Source organism: Talpa occidentalis, unplaced genomic scaffold, assembly GCF_014898055.3.
Source record: "Talpa occidentalis isolate TD23 unplaced genomic scaffold, MPIMG_talOcc4v2.1 talOcc4.12, whole genome shotgun sequence".
In the NCBI taxonomy this organism is placed as follows: Eukaryota; Metazoa; Chordata; class Mammalia; order Eulipotyphla; family Talpidae; genus Talpa; species Talpa occidentalis.
The window spans coordinates 96160505-96182027 of NW_023601212.1; the positions used below are offsets into that span (position 1 = coordinate 96160505).

The 21523-nt window shown below is 48.7% G+C and overlaps 1 protein-coding gene across 2 annotated transcripts in view; it reads right to left on the reverse strand.

The window, feature by feature from the left end:
- SNX29 (sorting nexin 29) overlaps positions 1-21523 on the reverse strand; it is a 296663-nt gene that overhangs the window by 124131 nt on the left and 151009 nt on the right. For both annotated transcript variants that reach the window (XM_054693831.1, XM_037507581.2), the window contains exon 15: positions 17531-17637. In XM_054693831.1, the coding sequence (XP_054549806.1) occupies positions 17531-17637 (107 nt within the window). The remainder of the gene's footprint in view (positions 1-17530; positions 17638-21523) is intronic.

Genomic DNA, 21523 nt, shown 5'->3' on the forward strand with positions numbered 1-21523 from the left:
AGAAGAAAATCTCAGTGTGGTGCTCTTCCCCAGTCTTATCTACGGGCAGCAACAACTCCCAACTAGAAAAGAACAGTTGTTTTAAATTCATCAGGGGACATCTGCGCTTATTTTCCACTGATAGCCACCAATACTGGTTTTCTTTGTAAATTTGCTTCAGGCAAGAATAAAAATGGAAACCAATTTAAAGAAAACAGTAAATCAGTGGAGGCAGGCAGATACAACAGGAGTCATGACAGTAGAGCAGAACTGACGCAACTTCAGGACATGAGCACGGCGGGCCCGGGTGACAGCCTCAGTAACTGCATTACCACACAGGTCTTGAGAGCAGGCGCCACTGGGACAGCGAGAGAAATACTGGAACTCGAACACAGTGATTCTACTCACCTTTAGATAATCTAACTATGTGTACCACAAACATGTACACGACTCCAAAGCCTTTGCATCAATTGGGATATGCGATCAAAGTGTGTGCACCCTGGACCCTGCAGTGTCCAGTGGGCACATGCCAAGGGCGCTATAGTGCTCTTGCTGGCCTCCCCCGTGTCCACTCCCTGCCTGTCCTTGTGATGGCTGCTGATATCCACCGGGGACCCCACATGATTCTAGGTACACGATTAGGGTCAGTCGGTCATGGAACTGTCCCCTGGTCCACCCCCAGCACACCTGGCCTGACACATCTGGAGCCAGGTCCTCTGTCCAGAGGACAAATGCACACTAGAACAAGCACTAGAACAAGTGAGCTCTACCTGTCTGCTTTATTCACTAACCAAGAAATATTTTATCGAATAAAAGGTTTCACCACCAAAGAGTCAGCCTGGAGGCACACACTTCCCTCTTTGTTGAGGCAGAGCTGCGGAGTTAGGCTGGCTCCTAGAGAGCAGGCAGCCAGGGGAGGGATGCCAGCCTGGCTGGAGCTGGCAGAGGCATTTCTGCACTGCACCTGATTTCTTCCCTCGTGGGAGGCTGAAGAAACCCACCACCAAGAAGCTAATTATAGCTGAGGCCAAGGAGAACTTGCCATCCAGGAAGTCTCCATGAGAGAAGTTGCTTGTCCTTCCTTCAGCTCCATGTGAACCACACATTAGGGCGGCTCAAACGAACTATGTATATAACACATGCACAGACTCTAAATTCTAATTCCTACAGATTCAAGTAATCAAAAAGCTGAAATAACCAGATTTTCTTATAGTGTCACACCATGATAACTGATGTCTGTAATTATGGCCTTGAGGCATCACAAGTTCCTTTAACTGCCTTCTAAATTATCGAAGATGAAATTATGTTCAGTTGTGTTTCGGCGTTAAGCATATTTTAATTATATTCTCATTCCTGGAAAATTAGTAACCCACACAACTGAAATAGATGATCAAGGCTGCCTTACGAATAAACCACTCCAGATAAAGTTCAGATTTCCAGAATGTTCTCACACCACCATATTCTGCCATCATTTTAGGTAAATGCAAGTTTAAGATGTAAATCTTTTCCCAAAAAAGAATATGGACACTTGCAAACAGGTGCATTATGGAACAGAATCTGAAAATTAAGTGAAGAATTGAAGGAGGGAGGTGAGGCAGGAGAACAGATGAAGCAAGTCAAACGAGAACTCAAAACACATGCTGTGACGTCTCCACTTTTGCTAAAGACAACCCACATTTGCCTCTGACCTTCCCCGCAGCCAAGGCAAAGAAAAAAACATGTTCAGAGACAATAGCTAAAAGACTTGACTACTCAGTTAAGAAGCAATCTGGGTACTTACATCCTAGGAACGCCTCACAACTTGAGGAATCAGCAACTCCTTGCCCGTATGTTGGCATACAAGGATAATTTTCAGCACACTATCTCCCTAACACCCCAAGGCTAGAGATCAAGGCTCAAATGCTGCTGAAAACAGGTGAGAAGGACGAGGGAGGGTCTGGGAGAAGGTAAGGACTGTGACGTGCTGGAAAGTCCAGGTCACACCTGAAGAGGCAGTTGCCAGCTCCAGTCAGGGCTGCCACGTGGGAATATAGGCCAATACTTCTGGATAATTCAGGGTTTTTAAAACATTAAATACTTCCAGTATACAAATGAATAAAGAGTATACATACCTGTAAGAAAACAAATACCTGCGCACCCACTCACTGCATCATTTAAGACACAGCACCTTCTAGTACCTCCTGGAACCGCTCAGTTATCACTACCTTGATTTTTATCTTTACCTCCCCTTGCTGTTCTGTATCATTTACCACCTGTGTGAATTCCTAGCCTACCTCCTTTTCCAGCCTACATTTTTCTGATCTTTATATAAATGTGCTCTACTACTATTTGCCTTGGCTCGCGACGCGTGGTCACAAGCAATGCCCACTTGGTGAGGAGGGCCAAGGTCCAACCATTTTCACCGCTGTGTTGACTTCCGCTCTCCTGTTACTGGATACGAGTCACACCGAAGGTGCTACCTCAGTAAGCAATGCTATGGATGCAGCTGTGACTCTGAAAGTGTGCAAAGGAGGGGGACGGGTCGCCCCTACTTTTGTGGGTTTTCACCCATGCACTCACAAGACACAGCTCAATCTCAGGCTGCAACAAGAGGGTTTAGTTAAAAAGGGGAAATTGGGATAAGGAGATAGGCCCTAAGGCCACAAATGGCCGGCTGTCCTACCCCAGATGGTGTCCACTGTACCCAATAGTCCAAACCAAAAGCTGCTCATGTTGTCCCTCCAAAGGGAGCCTGAAACTGGTGGCACCCCAGCAAATGGTGGACTCACCTGTAGGATCAGGGTTAGTCACAGCTCAGCACCACACGGCGGGCGTCCCTCCTAAAGCCAAAGTCAAGTCTCGTCCTAAAACCTCTTCCAGGCCGAGCCAACTTCTCAAATCTAGCCATCCTCCCAAGCCAACTGAAGCCGCCCCAAGCTGAGTCAAGCCTCTCCCGCTCAAGCTGACTCCAAGTAGCTTCTTTCCCAGTAGCTTTCAGCTTCTCCTAAGTCTTGGCTTGCATTCAAAGCTGATTCAAACCTGACTGGTCCACTTTCCAAACCAGCTGTTTCTAAGATTTGATTGGTGCTGGAACAAGCTTGAACCTAATTGGTGCCAGCGGGAGCTCTGACCTGATCAATTTTCAAAACCAGCTCAGGGTTTTGTACATCCAACCCGTCCTGCACCGTCTTGAGCTAGACGGGGCAGGTGAGCTCTACTGCATCTGAATGGCTGGCCAGGTTCAAACCTTCCCCGTGTGCCTCCATGCCTCCAGAACTGCTGCGCTTTCTCTTTTCTTTAAACCCAAACATGGCTGCGCCAGGGTCCGCCAGCAAGCCGGGCTGCCATAGCGTTGTCCAGGCTGATGCAGTTCACCTGGGGTTGCTCTTGCAACTCTCCCGGGTCACGTGGGCACGCGTTTCTCTAGGGTGGGGCTCAAATCTAGATTTTCACTTTGGCCAAACTAATTCTAATTTTAAAAGAAAATTACTCGGACCAACCCTATGTTCAAGAAAAACACGCCCAGGAGCTGGATGTCATCTATTGGCTGCAGCTGCTGACTCCAACCCAGGAAGACAGCTCCATGAAGTGCAAAAGAATAAGTCTATAAGCAGTAAACCAATTCAGGCCGCATTTGCTGCCGCCCATGATTTGGCTGATTTCGTGGACAAAATGGCCTCCCGTGGACAGAACATGACCTTTAGGTAGATGTTTGTGAATACCATTTCTTAAAAATGAGCTTCTGAGGACTTTTGGAAAGTTTGACCTTATGTTCACTCTCACAAACCCAGAGGGAAGATATACTTGCTCCTGAGCAAAAGCAGATTCCCTCCTTTCAAAGCCTGCTGAGTCAGCAGGAGATGGGACCGCCCTTAGGGGGTACCCTGGTCTGAAATGGGGCCCCTCACCCTCCAGCTACTGCCAGTGTCTCAGAGCACAATTTGATGAAATGAAACTCTGCAGAGAGCATGGCCCCAGGTTGGAAAAGCACAATACATCCCAGTTGAGAAAGGCATGATGTGAGGCACAATACCCATATTCACATGCTGTGTCCGCACATGGAAAGAAAACTCTGTCGTCAGGGCCCCAGGCACCCACCACTGTTACCCCGCTATTATCGCCCAGTGTACCGCAAGCAGCCTTTCTTTTAAAGAGTCCTTCTTTTTTGGATTCTGTTATCAATGATCATGTGACTCCTATTCCTGGTGACTTGAGAATGTGACTAATTGCAGGCCCTTTCATTTGTAAAAGCTGCTCTCCTGAAGAGCCCAAAAGGGACCCTCTCCCAGTAGCAAGAGCCGATAGTAGTGAGATGCCCTTCCCAAGGCACTCCCCCTCAAACGTGGCTCCCAGAGGACCCACTGTGCCCTGCGAAAAGTGTCCTCTGACCAAGTGGCCAAAGTGACAGGAGAGCGACTCTCATAATCAACAGCAAGGAGGAGAAAATAACAGTGTTGGTGCAAGAACAGATAGAGGTATTTGTCCCTTTCACTCAGAAGCTGTTTTTGTTTTTCCTTTTTGGAAATGAGTTTTCATCAATAAAATTTCATGAGAACGCAGCTAAGCCTCACTTGATTCTCTGAGAAGTGGCAATTCTCACTCTCACCCTTCACCCCGTGTTATGGGCACTAACTCACACACACTGCTGGGCCTCACAAGGAACTGCCTCTGATGGCACCCTGGAGGAGCCATCTAGACAGGGACTGGCACACCACCGCCTCCTGCTGGCCAGAGTTGCCCTCTGCCCCATTTCACAAAGAAAGTTTTATTGGAACACAGTCACGCCCTGGTCACTCCGGCCCACAGCCACAGGAGTGACAGCTGCCACAGAGACCACGTGGCCCAAAACACCTAAGTATTTACCACTTTACCTTCTGCAGAAAATGTTTCCACTGATGATCTAAAAGTTATGACATGCTGTACAAAAAATGCTTGTCACAATTCAAGTGTGTCCCCAAAAAGTTGTAGAAAATTTCCATTTCTTTTCCGACATACATAACAGACTTTTGGCATAAAGTTTCAGATGGAAAATGACATTTTAACTGCTGACAGCCAATTTAATCCACTCACTTTTTATCACTTTTCATCCAAATTGACCACCAGTTTGCTTTAAAATATATACCATCAAGCGGTTCAGCTCTCAGACACCAGCAAGGCGCTTGTCACTTTATTTACAGAGAAACCGATCGCTTGGTCTCCTCCTGGGCCCCGGCAGAGGGGTGGGGGAATTTTCCATTAATTTTAAAAGCTTTTACCACCAAAGGCAGGAAAGATTTGTCAAGGAGACAAAAAGGTAGTATTTTAGCATTTCAAACCAGTTTTCTGCACAAAGGGAAAATAATTTCTCCATATTACAGAGTAGGAACCAGGTGGTTAGCACAGGGCACGTTTCATTTCGAGAAGAGCTGAGCCTGACAGACACTTTCAGGAACCTTCATCCAGGTCCTGGGAATGGAGGCCGATGCACAGAAGTTGGTCTTTGTAGGAAAAAGTTCTCAAGTTTGGTTTTCCTCTCTATCTTTACATTGTTAAAAATGGATTTAAAACACCACTGGGGGGGGGGGGCCGGGGCTGAATCAACAGAACCTAATTTCAATCTTCTTTGCTAAAGCTCATCCTCTGCCCAAAGCTAGGCCATAGAGCTGTTTGTGTGAGCCAGAGGAGTGAATCAGGGCATCTGGGAGGTTCTATGAAGGGGAAAAGAAACTTTTGAAAAGTACTTGTCAATGTTTAAAAAAAAAAAAAAAAAAAAAGGGCTGACAGTTTGCCCTGGCAGAGCTGAGTTTTCGGTACTGAAAATGGAGCTGTGAGTCACGTCGAGGAAGCCAGAGGAGACAGAGCACATTCAGCTCTTCACTGCACCAGCTCCAAAGGTAAAATTTACCTTCGTCAACGGAAGCCGCGGGAAAGCAGGTTGCTGATGGGAAAACAAGCCACAAAAGGAGCTGTGAGACAGAGAGGTTTTGTGAAAAACAAAATAAGGAGGCCGTGGGCAGCTTGGCAAGCGCAAGGCCCCAGGCTGGGAGGAGGAGGGGGCAGGCAGGCAGGGGACTCGGGCAGCCCTTCCACACAAGGCAGAAGGTGAAGCAGAAAACCACAGCTCGGGGAAGCTGCCACAGACCTCACTGCCCTGGACTGAGGCGTGGGTGTCCCCAAGGGAACTAAGGGCCCCTTGCGCTTTCCAGGGTGCACTGTTGGCACCCTGGAAAGCCAACCCAGGACAGGCAGCAGTGGAGAGCAGAGGAGGGGAGTGGAGACATGGATCGGCAGCTCCAGCTCCCTGGGCTTGGAGTTGAGGGCTCCAGAGCCATTCGAGGGGAGCAACCTGTCCTCAGCCATGTGGCAGCAAGCTAGAAGGGAGGCAAGGAGCCAGTCTGGGATGACAGGAGGTCCAGGCAGTGACTGAGGGGCCCCAGGGGAGCTTGGAGATGACAGTCTGAGCAGGGAGCCGGGACCAGCTGCAGCATACACCCCAGGTTGTTCACAGATTCCTGCACAGATAGCAGTGGGTGGGCAGCTGCGGACTCTGACCTTGGTGCGAGGGCATGCTTGGGACCCAAGGCTTGTCATCAGGGGAAGCAGGTACAAGAGAAGACCAGCTTTGTGGCTCCTCCATGCTTGGTGGGCTCAGGGTTGTCAACTCTTTCGTGACACTGTCTGTCCCCCAGCAGGTAACTCCTGCAGCGCACACACGCCACACCTGAGGGGCAGAGGTGTGGCAGGAAGTGAGGTATTCAGCTCCTTGTTCAATCTGGACACAGCCATCAGAAATGGCTGCTCCTGAGATGCAACTTCAGGGGTTGAGGCTCCAGGGGCGATGACACAGCCAGGCTCGCACCCAAGGCCAGGATCAGAACCCTCAGACTCTGGCCACAGACCCCTCTCCTGGGGGAGAGGTTCTGAGCTTCAGGTCTGGAGTGTCACTCCCAACTCTGCAGCAGCTGGGAGTCTCTCTTTGCCCCTGCAGCCGTGAACACCAGGCATCTCACCAAGCCTCTGTAAAATGGGCTAAGAGCTATACTGCCCCATCAAGGTTTAACACTCCCTTACAGTAGAGACTGTAAGGATCCAAAGAGATCAATAAAGTGCATGACATAAGCACTGAGCAGGGGGTGGGGGGAAGCACCAGCCGGTCGAGGGTCTCAGCAGCTCCTAAAGGACACACCTGCCCAAGAGCAGAACGGATGCAAAAGAATCGAGTAAAGGGATTCGTTGTGCTCTTTAATTTTTAAGTCACTCGAACATACCCCCAAAATGGATTAAATAAAAATGCCCCACCCCTTCTTTCCACAGAGTGATTAGATCAGAGCAAGTTATTAGCTGAGCGCCATAATTCATTGGATTAATTCGCGCTGTAATGAATCAGAAGCAACAAAGCCTCTCTTTAGAAGAGTGGCCCCTAGAGGGTCCCAAAATGCATCAGGAAACAGGAAAGGGGAGCATGGCTGAAAGGCGATGGTGGCCCCCACCCCCCACGCAGGCCATAAGGCCTCTGGGGCACCTCCATGAACAGATGCACGTGAGCACAGTGAGGAGAGGTCACAGCCGCTGCCACCACCAGAGCTGGGGTAAAACGTCCATTCCTCCATGTCCCTGTGGTGTGACTCGGGGTATTATACCCAACCTTTCTGAGCTTCAGTTTCCTGACCTGTTGTGATGGTGGTTAAATGAGAGGCTGCAGGTGCTGTGCCAGTCCAGTTTTTGACACATAGTAGGGCGGGCTTATTGAATGTATGTTCCAGAGAGGAATTGTTAGAGTGTGATCTCCATAAAAGGGGGAGGTTCCACGTTCCCTGCTACACCCTATGAAGGGTGAGCTGAGATGGGGAAGAGAGGCTTGGAGTAAGACCTGGAGGAGACCATGGAGCAGAGAGACGTGAAGAAGGCCACTTGCTTCTTGGCTTTACCAGGGACTTGAGGGACACGGAAGGAGATACGTGGAGTAGGGACATGCAGAGACACTTGGGAGAAAGGTGGGTGACAGACTCATGGGGAGGCTGACAATGGCAGCTGTTACCTTGATTTGTACTTTGATTAGCTCCTTTCCTTTCAGACTTGATTGGCCCCTTCTGCTCCTATCCTATGGGTCTCACCAGAAGGTATCTTAGACTTGTGCAAGCTTTTGGGCCTCAGTGACCCCACTTTGGGCAACTCTATCTGGCTGGGCATTTACCCACGAGGGGATGAGTATCTTTGGGAAAACTATTATCTTTCTTCTCTCTTTCTATGCACACTAATGCCTTTACAGTTCTTTAATACTAAGAGGATGTTTAGTCTTTATGCTGTGGATGGCAGAATCTATTTAGAGCATGCAAGTCTGGGGTTCCCAGGGTGCACCTCAGCCTGCTCACTAACGGTATCGATTGCATTAGCTTGTATTTAAGCAGTCATTCACCTGTTATTCAATTGTAGGTGAATGAATTGCTTTGGGGAAAGTGTCTGCTTATTCCACATACAGAAGGAGCTCAGACGGGTGTTGCAGCAGTTTTCACATAGAAGCATGGACGAAGTGAGCAGAACCTCTGATTACTCAAACCCAACATGACAAACACTGTGTTTTGTGTCAGCCTCTCTGTGGAAGAGACCAGGCAGGTGATGGAAGAGTTTAAAGCCTTGCAATAAAACAAACAAGGACATCAAATGATTTGAAGCAAAGTCCCCAGTCTGACTAGCACACACAAGGGCCATTTCTGAGCTGACAGGACCCCCTCAGGCAGTGCTTTCTATGGGAAGCTTACCAGTGTCATCCTAGGCAAATGCTACAAGCCCTTCAAAGTCAGAAGTGTCCGGGTGTCGTCCCACAGGAGCGACAGGCAGAGCTTTTTTTAAGAAGTCTCTCAGCAACATTGACCTTCTGGCATCTTCCAGCAAAGGGAGGGAAGGCTGGCTGGGAGTTAAAAGGGGATTTGTATCAAGTGACCAAGGGCAGCAAGGGGGTGGGAGGTATGGCAGCCCATGTGTGCCATGCCAGGGACACTCAGAGGAAAAGGCAAAGGAAGCAAAAACTGTCCAATTCAACCTCTTTCAGAAAAATAAATGTTAAATAATCATAGTGCATACAGCTGAAATGACACTCGCTAGTAGGAATGACCACTGGAGACTGCTAATAAAATCTGAAGACCTTCTGCCTCTGCCTCACTCTATCACAGACCAGTCAGTCACCTTCTGACATGTCAAATAGTCAAATCTTCATGCTGTGCTGTTCCTGCAACCTGGATTGCCTTTTCTCTCCTGTTTCACTGGCAAACTCCTATTCTACCTTCAAAACCCAGCTTAGAAATGAATAGTTTTGCAGTATCTCCACTGAGACACCCCAACCCATGCCCTCTCCACTACCAGGTCACAGAGTGAGTTCCCCTCTTCCCTGTAGAAACTTCCTTTGGTTCACTGATTACTTGCTGCCACAAATCACTGTTTTATGAAGTGAACCCCTAGGAGACTGTGGGCCCCAGAAGGAAGAGGCGGGCGAGGCTGACTGGTCAATGTATCCACTAACCTGGCATTCATGCATTCATGCACATGTGCACATATTTTGTGAGCACTCCGTGGACCTTGGTGTCTGCCTCTGCATCATCCATTTCCCTCTGGCACCAATCTCAGTTCATCTGGGGGTCCACCCCTCTCCCCAGCCTTTATTCTCCACATCTGGTGGGGGCTCTTGCCTCAACCTTAGATCATGAACAAGATCCTGCGCCTGGCTGAAAAGGCAGGGTAAGCCCAGAGTCTTGCTCTTTCCTCCAAGTGTGAACCTGGAAGAAAAACTGTCTGCCTAGAGGTGACCAGGAGGGAAAACCCCACCAAAAGTGATGTCAATGCAGAAACGAAAGCATCAAGGGCTAGAAAGAGAGAAACAGTAGTCTGGTGACATAGCCCACATCCCTAGATTTGGCCACACCTGAACCTGGATTTTTCCTTAAATCAAGGAATTCTCCTTCATGGGGGTTAGCTGTGCTCTAGTGTAATGACGAGTGACTGATACCTCAGTGGCCTATTCCTGATCTCGCAAAGATTCCAGCAGCACAGCAGGGCAGCTCCCGTCCCAGCGGTGACTCAGAGATCCAGGCTGGCATCATCTTACCACTAAGCTGCTAAACTGTGAAAACACACAGCTTTCAGGATTGCCATGGCAGAGGACAGGAGAGCAAAGGCAATTAATTCACACCAACTCTTCAATGTTGCAGTCTTGGGGCTGCTCATGACTTAGAGCCCGCTGGCCAGTCACGTAACCACAGGGAGACTGGGAAACAAACCATCCTGTTTGTCCAGTATGAAAGCAATGGGACAGGCTTCATAAACATGCAGCGTAGTCTGGTCACATTCAATTTGGGCCAAATTTTCTGTCACCTACAACCAAAGACTCTTAAATGATAATGGGTACCAGGGGCCAGGGATCAGGTCAGATGCTGGGACTACAGCCATGAGCCAGAATCACCAGTGCTGGGACTTAGAGCACAGTGAGGGCATGGGGAAGAAGGGCGGGGCAGGCTAATGAACAGCAGCACCCAGACAGGACCAGGAGAGGGAACACAGGACATGGGGTAGGTAAGGGTGCCCAGTCATTGGGAGTGCAGGAGGTGACTGGGGAAGGCTCTGAGAAAGAAGGCTCCTGAATCCTCAGGATCAGAACTGATCAGCCAGGGGGACATGGGGGGAGACAAGCAAAAAGAATGGGGTTCCAGGAAGTAAAGCAACCTGGATCTGTAGGTGGGTGCACCTGGAAACGGAAACAAGTTCAGAATGAGGTGAGAAATGTGGCTGACAAAGGAGGAAGAGGCAGAAGCCAAAGGGTCTGGTGGTGACAGGCCACCTCTGATGGCGCTGAGGGTGACCACAGAGAACGGCCATGCAGACCGGCCCAAGCAGTTTTTCATTATTTCATCACACACATTAAACACAACATCTCCCTCCCCTCTCCATAATCTGCCCCACCCCCAATTTCTGCAGGCGGCGGGGGCCGGTCCAGCAGGTAGACAGCGCCCCTTCGCCGGGTGACCTGGTCGCTGAGCCCAACCTGGTAGGCATGGCCTCCCCTACCCCTTCCAGACAACTCCTCTGGAGACCCAGCAGTAGCTTCAAGAAGCTACTTCCTGCCACAAGGAGGAAAACAAATATAAAATAGGCCCAAAATAGTGGCTCTGAAAAGCTGCAAGCCAGCTACCATAATTACAAGTATTTTTATCTACCACCCAAAAAGGCGCATTCGATCTTCTTCCAAGTGTTTCTCTGAGGAAGTTCAGGGGCTCACCCGCGAGTGCTCCAGCCTGCAGGGTCAGAGACATGACCAAAACAGGCTTTCCAGAAATAGGACACTGACCCGACACAGGCGGAGCTGCCGCACAGATGCAGGGCCCACAGCCCCCTCATCCACGGAGTTGGCAGCCCCCATGGAAGTGGGAAAAGAGGCGCCAGAGACCCACAGGAAACAGCAATGGGAAGGTGGGCGAGGACCACACTGGTGAGCCTGGGAGCTGCACCTGCCCGGGACCAGTGTCCCTGCAGCTCCTCCGGCCCCAGAGTGCAACGGGGTGAAAGGCCCGGCCCACTGGAGGCGGAGGGGTGGGGGAGGGGGAAGACCAAGCTATTGGGGCTCTGCCAAAGGGAGCCTTTTTCTGTGCTCCCTGGGTGAGCCACCTGAGCACACGCGACATAATGGGGACAGTGGAGAGCATGGAGACAGCAGAACGGGCCTGCCATCTGAGCGAGGCTTACATCAGGGACAGTGTCTGTCAGCCAGGATTCGTTGCTCTAGCCCTCCTCATCCTGGGGTAATTCCCCTGGGTTTGGCAGGCTAACAGCCCACACGCTCATCTCTGCTTCCATGGCCCTGGCTTCTCTGAGAGTTAAAACTTAAAGCCAACCAGCCTGGCGGCCGGATTCCTGTCTCTGATCAGACACTGAGAAGGCCACGGAGGGTACCAGAAAGAGCAGCATTCGGGCAGCCAGGGTCAAATCCCAGCTCTCCAGCTGCCAGCCCTGTGACCTTGGGCAGCTGACTCACCATCCCTAGGCCTCCGTCTCCTCGTGGAAGGGTGCAGCAGGCATCACGCTGCCCACGCAGGGCACTGGCACTGCACCGAGGAAGAGGCTAAGCCTCCACCTCCACCACCATCAACGTGTGGGGCTGCCTGTCTTTAGACAGATGTCACCAAAAGTCTAACGGTGCAGAGTTGCAAGCTCGTTAACATCCCATCAAAAACCAGTGGTGTTGGGGGAAGTCTCCAGGATCGCAACCCAGATTCTTCAATGAATAGATTGAGAGTCAGGAAGAAAGGCAGGGAAGGAAGCTAGAGATGGGAGAAGCTGGAGAGTAGAAGACCCTGGGGGTCGGTCATCCACCACAACATGGGGGTGGGTTTGGCTGGAACCGCAGTCAAACTTGTTTGGACTGGGAATTTGACCCCTCGCCTGGCAGTCGATGGTGTTACAGACATATTGTTAACTTCTAGGTGTTTTATTAGAGATAGATTCCAAATACTTTGGCGTGAAATCAACATTGGGCTTTGGGTTTGCTTCGAAACACTTTGAGAAGCTTCAAAACGCTTTGAGAGCAGATGTATGGATGAGGTGAGCCGGGCTGCGAGCTGACAAGCTGCAGCGAGTGCTCAGCCCAGGAAAGCACATTATTTTCCTCCATCTCCTCTGACATAAATCAGAAGTATCCGTAATAAAAACATATGGTTTGAAAATATTGCTGGAGCCCCCTACGGGGCAGAGCCTTCCCTTCTCCTCCAAAGAGGGGAACTAGTCAGGGAACTAGTTAGCCAAGGCCAGGACCCCCCCAGTACTGGTGAAACCGGCAAACCATGGTCACGCCCCATTTTCTCCAAAATCCCAAATCACCAAGGGCCAGTGCAGCTGTGCTAGGGACACATCTGTGGTGACATCACGTGGCATCAACGTAGAAAGCCAAGCAGAGGGCAGGAGGGGGAAGCAGAGAGGACCTGCGCTTGGCTGTCCTGCGTGAACCAGAGGCTAAGGTGTTCCCTCAGGCAACTGAGTAAGCCACAGACCCTCAAAGGGGCACACATGCAGTTTGCAGCAACATGGATGGCGCTGGAAGGGATCATGCTCAGTGAAATAAGCCAGAAAGAAAAAGAAAAATACCGGATGGTCTCACTCATAGCAGGAGTCTAGAAAACCTAAATAAGGGACCAGGAAAAAGACTAATTAATACAAAGTGAAAATCAAAATCAACAAGCAGCTATAAACCAGAGACACACTACAGGGGGACGGGGGCGGGGAGAGGAAGAATTAGGGTCAAAATAAGGGGGGGGGTGCAATTGTATGGGGAATATAACCAAAATGAAAATGCATACATTGTGCAGAAATAAAAAATGATGTAAGAATTACATAAAATAAAATATTAAAAATAATAATAATAAAAGGTACAGGCAACTTAAATGTAAATCAAAAAAAAAAAAAAAAAGCTCTCCCCCGCCCCACTTTCCTTCCTCCTCTCACCACCTATCTCTTCCCCTCACCCTCTCTGTCTTTCCAATCTGAAATTCATCAGAACCAACGACTTCCTTTATGAGGCACTGAATGGTATTGAGGGTTTTGTAAGAGCACTGAAATGCTTAGGAATAAGCATTCTGAAATGCTTAGGAATAAGATGATATGAAACCTTGGGTTTGCTTCAAAATATCCTAAGACACAGGGGAGCAGGATGGGACCGAGTAACTCTGTGAAGCCAGGCAGTGGGGACATGGAGGCTCATTATATTCTTCAACTGTATGTTACAGCTTTTCTATAATAAAAAGCTTTTAAGAATTCCCTGGAGGTTTGGCCTGGTTATTCATTCACACTTTAGTGAGAATTACACCTATTCTCTGGAAAAGACAACCCCTACCAGTTTTCACTCATTACCTAACAAGCATTTAAACACCCAGTTTTGTGTGGTGAGCAAACTTTCTTCCCCTTACATGAGGTGAGAGCATGGTCCTCATTCCCTCAGCATCCTGCAAATAAAGCATCTAAAGTACAAAACATTACACTTTCCATTTTGAGCATCAGTTTAATGTGGGTCTCAGTTCAGTGCTCTCTACCCCAAGTTATTTACACAAGACCCTGCATTTTATTTAAAAGTCCATGCTTCTTTTGTATAAAAATGACTCATAGATACATCAAGACTGCTGGAACCCATCGGTGCCAATTTAGGCAGCAAACACTGGCAGCATAACTGCTCCCAAGGTCCTGGCTGCTTCAGGAACTCTTACATTTCATTAAAATGATGATCACATTCATAGTCATCTACAGCATGTGATTATGAATGCATTTTCTGCCAGCTTGATGCTTAAGCCTACTTCTCCATTAATAGTAACTCTGCCATTATAATGAGAATAAATGTTGCTTATATACCCTTTATTTTACCCACGAGCATAAATTCAGGGGCCAACTATACTTCTACAGTAAATGATAAGGATCCTCTAATTTGAAAGGTGAATCAACAGCTAGTGGAGTCCGGCCACAGGGGAGGAAGACCTGCTGGCAGAGAATGGCCTGGCAGGACCAGGGTCATGTCCACAGCAGAGCAGACTTGAGCTGGGGGTTGCCTATATTCAGGAGCCAAGATAGTTGTCCAGAGGCTGGACAAAAGAGCTCTGTAAGCAGGGACAAGACACCCGCTGGCCACATAAACACACAAAGCACCACATGAGCTAGGGGACTTTAGAGGAAAGCAATAGAAACAGATTCCACCCTAAGCTTAGCAAAGTCAGAATATCTGGTTCGGAGAAGGGGCTGAACCCAGAACAGCTGCAGCCAGTTCAATACAACCGGGGCATTGCCAGGATCCTGCTTTTGGATCAACAGCCTCCGGAGCATCCCTGCCTCTCTTGAAGAACTCCAGAGTGAAAGGCCCGATGCCCCTCACTCAGACTACACATCAGCTCTGGGCTGGATTCGCTCCCCGACCAAGATGGCAAGCACTGGTGAGAAGTCATTCCCCGGAAGGAGATCAGGACAGCGGGGAGAGAAGGCACAGAGACATCATTGTTACACTGAATCCTCAAGCAGCCCTCCTAGTCCATACCAGAGGCTGCGTTTTACTGATGGAGAAACTGAGGTGTAGAGCAGCTAGGCAGCCTGCCCAGGGGTGTGTGGCAGTAGTGATGGATCTGAACTCAGTCTGTCAATGTGGGACACCGTGTGCTTGCCAAGCCAGGCTGCAGGAGGCAGAGCAAAGACATGCAGGGTTAAAGTCCACCGACAATTTATATCTATCTTGAAGGCAATCACTGGAAAAGAGTGGAAAAATCTCTGGAGATGAGTCTCAGCCAAAGGAATGATACTTGAAAGAGGTAAAGAAGTAAGAGTGTCAGAACAGATCTTTCTTGGATGTGTCCAACTTTGTTTCTCTTCAAAGCCCTTGGTGAACACAAATCCATTTCTCCTGACATCCAATCTTCAAGAAAAATGGAAGTTCACAGAAGAAATTCTGAGTGGCACCATGAACCATCCCAAAGAAAAGAGGAACTATCTAGAAGCTCCAGCCAATGACTGAGCTGTGTACAACATGGGACCAGGCCTAACTCCACAATGGAGCCCAACCTATTCACTGCTTGCCAGTCAGTGGTGACTGATTATGCAGAGGCGAGAACATGGTCTCTGCCTTCCAGGGGCTCAGAACATGCACAGACTGTCCCGACCCTGTGGGTTAAGGGCCCTGTTCCCCTCTCCACTTGGGCTCTCTGCAAATAGACCAGCAACTCTGGCTGATAACCCCCTGAGTGAGGCTCCATAGGTGGGGAGAGGCCCTGCAGAGATGCCCAGCCTCCTCAGGCTGCAGGCCCTGCCATCCTGCCTTCTAACCTTCTCTAGGCGCCCCCACCTGCCTGCCTTGTCTCCAATGCGCTTGAGTGAGAAGGCAAGTTGCTTTCAAGTCACCTCCCTTCTGAGTTCATCAGAAACCAGAAGAGGTCAGAAGAATAGCAGCCGGAATCAGAAATGAGCTGAGGGCCACCTCCTCAAAAACTGCCTCTGAAATGCACCCCCCAGGTCAGGCAAGTCTCCAAGGCAAATGGGGGACATTTTCTAATTCCAAAACTCAAAATTACTCACTGTAGAAGATTTAGAAAGTATTGGAAGTACAGCTGTATAAGTGTGTGTGTATACACACGTATACACACGTATACACACACATGCACAAGACTTATAATAAACCACAAGCGGCCGCCATGGCAGGGACACAGGCCTGCATGGCCCACGTCAGTCACCTCACCAACATGGAGCCTCCCAGCTCTGTGGCATCACTAATGGTTTCTGATAAAAATATTTTATCACATCAAAGAAGGGACTTTACTGTGCATTTATCAAGAACACTTCTGTCAGGCATCATGGTAATCGACGACTGTTAGTATGTATGAAGATAAACGCCTGGTTTTTTGCCCTTGATCTATTAACAAACTGACTTGAAATCCCAAACCCTAAACCATCCTTGAAATTATAAACAAACCCTACACTTTTCTTTTCTTTTCTTTTTTAGTGAAGATTTATTTATTTATTTATTTATTTATTTATTTATTTATTTATTTATACAAGACCTGGGGTACAGGCCAGATCCATGGGAGGGTGAGAGGATTCACCAGAGACAGAGCAGGGAACAGAACAGGCAGACTGATGAAATACACTGCTGAGGGGAGCAGCAGGCGAGATAGGAGAGGTCTGCCTCACCATGTGGGACCCTCGCCGGCCAGCCAGCCAGGATTAAACCAGTGCTGCAGAGGCTGCAAACAGCTTCACAGCGCTGTGCTCAACTGCCTGTGCCACCGGGGGGGGGGGGGGGCACCTACTCTTTTCTTTTACCTTGGAGCAATGCACACTTAAGCCAAGATACAAACATACACGAATACACACAGACATATATACATGGATGCATACATGTATCTGGTATGTAAATTAAACATGTGTGTGTTCAATGCTTTAAGGAAATATAAATAGCAAAGGGCTCTTGCTATTTGAACAGTTTCCTGGAAATCCCCATAAAACCATCTAGGCCAACACCTCCTAGGGCAGTAGTTCTTGTATTATTTGTACAACTCTCTTCCCAGGTCTTCTGTTCTCTTCAGACACGCGGCCTTGTCTGCAACTGGCAATGGACGCCACCCAGGGGACAGTCTGCCTCTCCCTGTGTCCACACCATCAGATCAGCACAAACTTGGATGTGATCTTCTCTCCTTGTCCTGACCTTCTCCAAATCCAGGAGTACATTTGCTTTTCCTTTTTTTGTTGTTTTCGGTCAGACTGAGGACCACCCCCCACCATCCCAGAGTGGTCTCTTCACCCCACTGCCATCTTGATTTCTTATTTTTAACATGACATATTTATGTTTTCTTTCTTATTTCCTTGCCAGAAGGGCCCAAAAGTTTGAATGAAGTGATATGTTTCAAAGGCCCAGCTCTGACTTTTCTTTATCAAGTGAACGGATGTTACCATCTTATGTTGTATTTGGTTGTGAAGGGGGTGAAGAGTGTCTCACTGGCTGTTTGCTGACATCTGTCTGCCAGGCTGGCCTGCTTCTGCAGGATGCCCAGGGCAGCAAGGTGGGAAGGCACACAGACTGTGCCAGCCTTACCTCGATGAGCTTTCTCTCATAGGTGCTTGCTAGCTCCTCAGCCACCTCTCCCAGCTTCTGCTCAGTGACTGTGACTTCTCCATCCACATTCCAAAGATTTGGTACAGCTTCAGGAAAAGAAAGACATTCCATGAATATTTGAATAGTAATCAAAGAGTATTCTCCCATTTGGGGGGGGACCCACATTCCTTGTTTTCTAAATGACTTCTCCAGAGAGAACACCCTTTTTGGCGGGGCGAGGGGGTGTGATCAAAATGACCGATTTGCAACGTTGCAACAGTCCACACAAGTACAACAGAGAGAAGCTGTATTATAAGCTGTATTATAAGCTGTATCTAAAGTGGAAGGACTACCACAGAGATAGAAGCACATGAGCTGGGGGAATAATCCCATCACGACTTCTCAATTCGTGGGAGGGCAGACAAGGCTTTGGTCAGACATATACACCTGCACACACATCTTTCATTTTGATCAAATTTCCTTTTCTCCAAGAAAAAAAGGTTTCCAGTGAGGCAATGCCTGCCTCCAGCCCAGTGTGGCAAGGCAGAGGGGGGAGCATACATGTAGAAAGAGTAAGACTTGGCATTGATGAGCCGCACCAGTGTGAAAGCAAGTCAGCTTCAGAGAAAACTCTAAAATCAACTCATAACAATGGCACAAAGACACCCCCGCAGGAGACCAGCCCCTCAGTCAGCAGGCGCGAGCAGCGGACACTGGGTGTTGGGTCTGCTATCTGGTGTGCGTGCATATGAGCTCGCTTGGTAAAGAGTAAACAAAGAAATACCAAGAGTGGGCCAGATAGACCCAGGGAACGCAGGAGAACAAGAGCAGGAAAGAACTCACCAGCGATGAGGAAAGGACTCAGCAGTGGGTTTTCAGAATAAGATTAGCCACAAGTCTAAAAAACAAGCATCAGCTCTGCAGACTCCATGTCGTGCGTGTTCTGGGAGATGGACCTCCCGGGTGGCCTGATCAAGCACAATGAGATGTAATGAGGCAAAAGAAGACTCTATGGTCAGACTTCCAGGGACCCGGAAGGGAGAGGCAAGGGAGTCAGAGGGAGAACTCCACAGTGGGGAAAGGCAGAGCAAAAAACAGAAATCCCTGAGTCTGAGCTGACCCGATCTCCCCCTTTAGCCCACCGACCTCCACGAACCACAACCACTAGGGTCCTGACTGACAGCACAGAAGATGCTAGAGTAAAACCCTGAGTTTGTCCACCCCAGGGCTGACCACAGCTCCGGCCGCTTGAAGTTAACACACTGAGCAAATTAGTTACATTCAAGTCCTCTCAAAATCCCATTAAAGAACCAATTTTTAAAAATCCCAAAGTTACTACCCTTAAGGAAAAGGATAATAATAAGAAAAAAAAAAAAAAAAAACAAGCAAAATCATAGAAGCTGAGAAGCAGGCAGGCAACCGGTGAATAACTTGACAGACCTGAGAGTTTTGTGGCTCATCAAGAGGCGGCAAACCCAAAATATAATCTGATTAAATGGGGCAGCTTGGAAAAGGCTGATAAAATGCTAACATAAGACACTTCTAAAAGTGGTAGTGAACATGGAACTAAAAGTTGAAAAAGAAAAGATAAGTTTCTTAAGAGGCAATTAGCAGGCGATTAGGGCTTTCTTCTCTGGAAAAGGGTAAAACAGTAGGTTTGGACTGAGTTGAAGGTGGGGGTATCTTATTGGAAACATAGAAAAAGTCATCCAGGCTGAACATCTGAGGCTCTCCCCTCCTCCCCCAAACCCCGTAACCAGAGCAGGCAGCCACGTAGACCTCTAAGGAAGGGAACAGAAAGCCTTTGCCTGGGAATTGACCAAATGAAGAGCAGAAACCTAGAGACCAATGTCGGGGTGGCCAATGCAGGGGCATAGCTAGATGCCCCCCCAGGCCAACAGTAAATGACCACCAACTTCTAATCAGCCCCCCAACCCCACATCTAAGAACACAGCCAGAAGTTGCCTCGTGTTTGAGACAGACACCTAACATGACAGACAAGGAGCAAAATAAACAGAGAACCAACCAGCTGGCAGGAAAGAGAGGTTTAGGGAGAACACTTCAGAAGCAAATGACTATTAATGTTCCCAGAGAGAGGGGAGAAGAGGATGTAGTTGAGAAACAAGAATGCAGAGATATTTAAAAAGAAGTAAAAGAAGAATGCAGAGGGAGCAAAACAGAAAAATTCTTTTGGAAAGCAAAATGACAGCAGATGGAACAACTAGGTTTAATGGATGAAAGTAGAGAAATTTCCAGAAAACAAAGGCAAAGGTAAACAAAGAAATTAAGAGTGATCAAATGAGAAGAACTTAAGAAGAGGGGGTGGGGGAGGAGTGGAGAGAACACAGAGAGGAAGAAGTCAAATCTACAATTCAAGAAATACCCCGAACCAACAGGCGCAAGCACTGAGGCAGGAGCAGTCATCAAGCTCCCAGCCCAACGCGTGCAAGACGTCACATCCCTGGAGCCCCTCGGTGAAGCTGGGAACATGACAGACAAAGAGGAGAGAGGGCAAGCTTCTGGAGTAGAAGCTGAATTTTTACTGAGGATGGAAAATGAGAAATGCTGTATGATAAACAGCAGTGCTGCAGCCTGGGAAACAATGAAGATATGAAGATACACCTTCAAGATCCCGAGGGAAATGACTTCCGGTCTATAACATCCCAAGTCAAGCCACAGGAGAAGCAGGTAAAGACATTTTCAGGGCCTCCCCAGTGGCGCAGTGGTTGAGCGCTGGGCTGTGAAGCCCTGCAGCGCGGGTTCGATCCCCGGCCACCAGACGAGGGTCCCACATGGCGCGCAGACCTCTCCTGCCGCCCGCTGCTCCCCTCAGCAGTGTACTTCGGTCCTTCTGCCTGTTCTGCTCCCCGCTCTGGCTCTGGTGAATTCTCTCACCCTCCCACGCTTCTGACTGTACCCAGTGCTTGTATAAATAAATAAATAAATATTAAAAAAAAAAAAGACATTTTCAGATATGCAATCTCTCAAAATTTTACCTCCTGTCAAAAGAGAAGAAATACAGGAAGAGAACAGAAATTCTAAGAAATAGGGGATCCAGTGCAAACAGTGAGAAAGTACTCAAAATAATTAAAAAAAGGGACACATCTACGTGGTCACCAGAGGTGTCCAGGGAGACACAAAGCAGTCACTCCACACAATGAATCCCCCCAGCATAAAAGCAGTGAGGGACGACCTCACACAGCAGGACAGGCCATGATGGCAAACGAAGGCACCAGACGCAAAAGGCCACGTATTGCGTGACTCCGTTTACACAAAATGTCACGGACAGGTGTTGGCTTCCCGGGGCTGGACGGAAGGAAGGATGGGGAGAGGCTGCTATGGACATAGAGTTTCTTTTGATTTAAAAATGCTCTGGAATTAGAAAGTGATGATGGTTGTACACCCTTGTGAAATACTAAAAACCACTAAACTGTGCATTGAAAAGAGTGCCCTGTAGGGGACAGGAATTATACCTCCATAGAGGAGGAGCAGCAGCAGGGGAGGAGCAGGGGACGAGGAGGAGTGAGGGGATACAGGCCCAGATCAGTCAGGCTCTAGCCACAGCAGATCAGAGGACTCCAGGAGCTACCACCATGGTTGAAACTGATCCCTAATGTGTTTGAAGTTTGAAGATATTGAGGAGATCGACATAATGGGGGGGGGGGGCATTTGGAATTGAATTAATGATAAGTACACAGAATGCAACCCCCCCAAAAAATAAAAAACCATAAGTATTGGGCCTCCCCAGTGGTGCAGCAGTGAGCACAGCGCTGAGGAGCTGTCTGCAGCTTCTGCAGTGCGGGTTCAATTCCCAGTCAGCCAGGGAGATTCCCACATGGCGCAGCAGACCTCTCCTGTCGCGCCCGCTGCTCCCCTCAGCAGTGCTTTCGGTCTGTCTGCCTGTTCCGCTCCCCACTATGTCTCTGGTGAATCCTCTCACCCTCCCACGCCTCTGGTCTGGACCCCAGATACTGTATATGAAAAATAAATCTT